Source organism: Limulus polyphemus, unplaced genomic scaffold (assembly GCF_000517525.1).
Source record: "Limulus polyphemus unplaced genomic scaffold, Limulus_polyphemus-2.1.2 Scaffold822, whole genome shotgun sequence".
In the NCBI taxonomy this organism is placed as follows: domain Eukaryota; kingdom Metazoa; phylum Arthropoda; class Merostomata; order Xiphosura; family Limulidae; genus Limulus; species Limulus polyphemus.
Genome location: NW_013666432.1, coordinates 294,819 through 301,379, shown reverse-complemented (window position 1 = coordinate 301,379; position 6,561 = coordinate 294,819). Strand labels below are relative to the sequence as shown.

At 33.9% G+C, this 6,561-nt stretch overlaps 1 protein-coding gene across 1 annotated transcript in view; it reads left to right on the top strand.

The window, feature by feature from the left end:
• LOC106460720 (protein deadpan-like) overlaps positions 1–4,469 on the top strand; it is a 7,781-nt gene extending 3,312 nt beyond the window's left edge. The window contains exons 3-4 of the mRNA XM_022387499.1: positions 965–1,469; positions 1,730–4,469. Of these exons, the coding sequence (XP_022243207.1) occupies positions 965–1,469; positions 1,730–3,024 (1,800 nt within the window). The 3' untranslated portion in view covers positions 3,025–4,469. The remainder of the gene's footprint in view (positions 1–964; positions 1,470–1,729) is intronic.
• Positions 4,470–6,561: the final 2,092 nt, after the last annotated feature.

Below are 6,561 nucleotides of genomic sequence, written 5' to 3'. Positions count from 1 at the left end.
GCACTTATTTTATCGTCACATTACCACTTATTTTATCGTCACATTACCACTTATTTTCACCCCATCCTAATAGTGTACTGACATTTGTCCAAACTTTTGCATGATTTCAAATAATTGTATTGATCAAACGGTACATTGTTTTCACCAATCAAATTTGAGTAAAGACATTGTTATACCCGTATTACAAAAATTAATGACAGCATTACTCCCCCCAGTGTGTCTGCAGGTGTACGACGTTAAAATTCGGATTTCGATACCCTTTGTAAGCGGAGTCCCCCCCCCCCCAGTGTGTCTGCAGGTGTACGACGTTAAAATTCGGATTTCGATACCCTTTGTAAGCGGAGCACAGATAAGCCATTATATAAGCTTTGCGCTTAACAACAACCAATCCAACACTACGTATTAGTCATAGACGATAAGTACGACCTTCGGTTGATCAAACAATAATAAAATAACTTAAACATTGTACCTGACGTGCGTGATCTTTGCAATTTGGAAATGCTGTATCAATGATTACAAAAATATGTTTTTTAGATACAGAATCATTATATTTTCCAAACGGTATTTTTTTTAACGAAAGTCATTGACGTCTTGACATTTTTCATTCAAATAATCCAAGTACACTTTTTTTTTACTTTTTATATTTTTTAGTGTACTTAATTTATTCGTTTCTTAAGATTACTTGTACAAATAGACAATAAACGGGAAAATACAGAATAAAATGGCGCCAAAGATACATCATTAAAAAAAAATCTAATAAATTACGTTCAAGCTAAAAGTACTATCTAAATCCAGTGTGGTGCTTTACGTCAAAACAACCCTAACTGTCTTGGCTTATTAAGCTTAATGAGAAGCATAAGATATAAATTTTCTTAATTTTTTTTGTATTTTAATTTAAAATATAACGAGAGATTAATCAATATTTAAATGAGTTTTTTTTCAGTGTATAACTTTCGTTTAACAGCTTCATCTTATATCTAGTTACACCAATGAAGTCAAAAATCCTAGTAAATCTGAAGTCATGTCGCTTATACATTATGAGTACTGTTACACCAATGAAGTTAAAAATCCTAGTAAATCTAAAGTCATGCCGCTTATACATTATGAATACTGTTACACCAATGAAGTTAAAAATCCTAGTAAATCTGAAGTCATGCCGCTTATACATTATGAGTACTGTTACACCAATGAAGTTAAAAATCCTAGTAAATCTAAAGTCATGCCGCTTATACATTATGAATACTGTTACACCAATGAAGTTAAAAATTCTAGTAAATCTGAAGTCATGCCGCTTATACATTATGAGTACTGTTACACCAATGAAGTTAAAAATCCTAGTAAATCTGAAGTCATGCCGCTTATACATTATGAATACTGTTACACCAATGAAGTTAAAAATCCTAGTAAATCTGAAGTCATGCCGCTTATACATTATGAGTACTGTTACACCAATGAAGTTAAAAATCCTAGTAAATCTGAAGTCATGCCGCTTATACATAATAAGTACTCTAATTATAGATTATTTTACTTGAAGATATCGATACAAACTCAGTGTCTTATCGTTCAACTTGTAGTATATGTTTACAGAGTTGGGCCAGAAGAGTGAAATTCGCCCATTATTGGAATCCCATTGTTTTTGAACGTTTCTTTTTTGATCCACACGTATTGAACATTCAAGTATTTATATTAATCTTCAGCGTTGTTGTTGTTTTTTAAGCGTGTAACTTATAATGGGATTTTCAAAACTTAATCCCTCCCTTCTGTTTTTCTATAGCTGCCATCGCCACCGATCCCACGGTACTCAACAAGTTCAAGGCGGGATTCAACGAATGTGCCTCGGAGGTTAGCCGATATGTCAGCAGGATAGATGGAATAGACAACAACCTCAGCCAGCGTCTCTTAAACCATTTGGGAAGCTGTGTGTCGAGTCTTCAGAATACCACACCGTATAATATGGCGAACACCACAGTTATGCCTTCTGTGGCTTTCACAGGGATAAACCAGTCTTTTCCAGATATCGTTAATCAGTTACAACCTTTGGGTGTTCAGATACCCACTGGATTGTTCACGTCATCATCTACAAATGGAGTGGCTCCTAGAACATTGCAGACCGTCGCCATGGGAATAGACATTAACAACAATAACAATGCTTCAAGAGCTCCTGGCCCAGTATCCAATAATTCAACAACATCAGCAAGTTTTGAAAAACTATTAGGAGGTCTTCCTCTCATTCCAAGCCGTCTTCCAAACGGAGATATTGCGTTTTTGTTACCAAGCAGGTGTTTATCTTCCGTTCCAGGTCAACTTTTGAATAGTCTTACCTTAGAATCCAGATCTTCAAAACCATTGACTTTCTCGGTGAGCAGATCCAGTACCCCTACTCCCTACTGCTCTCATTCATCTTGGGACCATCCAAAATCACCTGCAGGTCCATCTTCCTGGGACCATCCAACATCACCTCCAGGTCCACGAAGAACTGCTAGCACCGGAAGCTCACTAAGCTGTGCCCTCAGCCCATCTGTCAGCGATTCAGGCTCAGATGTCTTTAATGAATCTTTAATAGTATCACCAAGAAAATTATCGCCTTCCATTAGCAGAAATATAAAGGATCATCTTTCACAGCAAGACCCAACAAGTTCTGCACACAAGACAGGTATTGTTCAAAATATTCCCTCAACAGCGACTACAAGTTCTTCAAATTCCTCATTTGTATCCACAGCAAAGATAGGTGTCCAATCAACTATGGAACATTCCGGTTCTTTATCGATGGAACACTCCTTTGGTCACATTTCGACCATTGCTTCTGCAGACAGTTTTTTGTCGAACCGTTCCTCGCAGACTGTAGCTAAAAGTTGGACTCTCGTTCCTGGACATGATGGAGTATCCAGTAAACGCGATCACGCGAACTTACAAAGTTCATCAAGTGGTGCTAACGGCAAAATAAAACAGGCGTCCACAAATGTCACTCCTCAGTATCCTAGCTCGATCGAGCAATCGAACGAAACAGTTTGGCGACCTTGGTGATCAAGGGGACAGCTTTTGTCGATTAATTTTGATCTCATTTAATCCTAAGGCAAAAAATGGATTAACAGTGTATAGGATTGTTTTACGAAAACTTCCCGATTTGGTTTTCAAGATTACTTTTTAATAGTTTCTTTCACTTTATTGAATTGTATAGAAGTTTAGAAACTAATTTTTTTTTTTCATTTAAGCGATCATAAAATTTCTTTAACAATGGGTTTGTTGTTACAAAGTTATAAATGCAATAAGAAAACCACAACTTCAAATATGTTCTATACTAGATAAAAAAGAGGATGTGACAAAAGTAAACCGCTTGGTTAATAGGGCCTTTGTGTTTATTGTTGACAAGAGATGAAAAATAAGAAAGTTGCGTTTATAAACTGGTTATAACATGTGGAAGTCTTGAACAGTATAAATATTTGTAATATGTTTGTACTCAACAAATATGCCTGCATGTACTTAGACAAATTAAACTAAACCTATAAGATACTTAAACTTAGATTTTCAGTGGGGTAGGAAATGTTTTAACATTGGGAGAGGGGGCGGTGGGCTGCCACAATTATTTCCGTGCAGACTGAAGAACATCATACACCTCTCCACATTATAGACATAGTTTTTACATAACTGTGGGGACACCACGAAATTAGTCTCTCTCACTCCCTCTGAACCAAACATGTTTTTGGGGGAGGGGGCAAAATATATGTTGGCTTCCCCCAGAAAGTATTAGTGGCCAGACCCTTTTGTTTCTGCTCTACTGGTGTTTGTTAATCTAGAAGTGTAAAAAATGCACGTATACTTTAAATGTCAGTTTTATTATCATTACTTAATTAACTGTGTAGGACTGGACGCGGCCTAATGTTAGCGTGGCGTTGTTGCAAAATCGTGCTACGCACCCAGAAGCTATGTATGAGTTATAAGAGTGACTGCCAAATCTCTATCTCTTATTTGATTCAAATAGCCCAGAAGTTTGCAGCCAGTGCTGTTAACTAGCTGCCTTCCCTCTAGTTTATCGGTTCTATATTAGGGACAACTACCCTCTGTGCATTTTGACACGAATATCCAAAACAAGACAATAATTGAGTAGACGTTTCGCCTTTTATTCAGAACTTGTAACAAAGAATGTGTGTAAGAAGTTACACGAGTTTATTTATGAAGTGGTTTGTTTCACAGTACATAATAAATTATCAATAATGTTTTTGAAAATTTAAAGACTTAAAACGTCAAACCCCATATAAACAAGGTGGAAAATGTATTTTATTGTGCAAGATGCAAACTAATAATTTGTATTTTTTGTTGTTTTTTTATCCTATTGACAACATTTTATATGGCCTTACGCTTATTTACCACGACGTGCTAAAAAGGTTTAATGTTTCCTGTGATAATGTGTCACGAACAGTGTGAAGCAGAATCTCATGTAAATAAATTATATATATATTTTCATAATGCAATTGTTATTTTTTGTTTTATAAAAAATATCAACCATTTTATTAGTTGGAAAATTCCCTTTTTAGTTGGCTTAAGTTTATATAACTTATTTTTTTTACGGATAGGGGGCACATTTGATGCTTTAAAACTACGATCCGATGACGCTGCTAAAGAAACGTAAGCATCTTTCAGTTTTTATATCAATTATATCCTCAACTGATACACTTATCAACCAGCTTTCACAGAGTGGTCACGAACCTGAAAAAGTTAAGAGAATTTTAAAATGTTAAAAAAAAAAGGGAAAATGTGTGCCTTCCTTTTTTTATTCTATCTCGGAACGTTCACGCGCATACAAACCATGTTTTTTATAGCTGTGTGAACTGATATATTTCAAAGCAGTCTTGTTCAGTCACTCTATTTTATGTGATGACAATTCTATTATTCATTTTATTTCGTAATAGGTTTGACCAAATTATTCTTTAAAAAAAATTCTGACATCAAGCTGCAATGTATTTGTTTGGTTTTTTTCTGTAGTCTGAAGCATGTTCTCAAGTTTTTATTACCAAATTACAAAGTTAGAGTGATTTTAATTACGTAAAATTATGAGTAGAAATATCAGTGTGTATCGCAGGTCTGGAAAGTCCGTAATTTTGCCTAGAAACTCGGGAAATTATTTTGGGGGGAAGGAAGGTGTCCACCTTGTTTCAGGCACTTTGAAATATTTATAAAAAATGGTTTTAGTTAATGAATAAATATATCGGTAAATCATAGGTACACATTAAATGGGTGAACATGTGAAGATCAAAGAAAATGTACTGCCTCAGACTGATAATTAACATTTTGAGTTTTTTTTTTGTTTATTTTGTTCACCGGTAAACTGAGAGCTGCACAATGAGCTATCTGTGCTCTGGCTACCGCAGGTATGAAACTTAGATTTTAGCCTTATAAATCCTCAGTCTTATCGCTAAGCCACTGGAAGTAACAATATAAGTTGAATGGACTAAACATAAAATTTAAAACCACACACAAAAAAATGACATCGCTTGATAAAGAATTCACTACGTAGGATTTAATTTGTTTTTTTCAAATTCATTCACATTGTGCGTAACATTAATGTTTAATAAACGAATTAAAACTCACTTCTTTGTGTAATTATAATGTATCTAATTAGTCAAGTTCTCTGGAGATATTGAAATGATGTTATGTAATCACAATGATTAGAAAAATCCCAAAAACCAATCAAAACTCGTACGTTTAAAATTAATTCACGTACTTTATTTGAATAATTAACCCAGACCAACTTTGAATGCGTTATTTGACTATCTTGGTAACGAGGCTTATTATTATTACCTTCTTTTAACCAAAACAACCAATTTTCGTATATCACATCTGATTTGATTGGTTGTTTCGTTAATATTTTCTGCATAGGTTAATTGTTTTCTAAAATCCTAAGCTTGTAAATTGTCTTGTGCTTACGCGTCATAGATTTATTAAATTTTCAAAGATTTTTAAATAAAATTTTTAAAATGAACGTACAGCCTTGAAAAGTGGATTTTTGATTGGTGTTAATTTTCTAATTATTCATGCTGATCATTAATATATACAAACAAACACACTCCACTTTACGACTAGCGCCATCTATTGTTGACTATAACAGGTGCTCGAACAAAGTAAACAAATAAGAATACTTAGTGAAACATTGAATTTGTTATGTTTGTTCATCTGTATGTATATCTATAAGTAATAATGTTAACTAGTTAGAATATTCAGTTTTTATTTTGTTTCTCAGTTAACCAAATGAATTGGTTAAATTTTCCTTAATGCTTAATAATAAAATATCTGCAAGTTAAGCAAATTGGATTTTTGTGCAAGGTATAATTTTAAACTTGAGAAATTCATATAAAGAACGTTTCTTGGAATTATGAAAATAGTAAAAGTAATATCAATAGGAGATTAATATATGCTAAAACTAAGAGTTGCATCTTTATAGACGTCTGCAATCTCTCTATTACAAATTTATTAGGCATTTTCGTCTATACTGGAAGACAGTAGGATTTTCAACTCACAATTCTAACCTTGAAGAATTCATATACCAACCTATCAAACTTGAGTGAA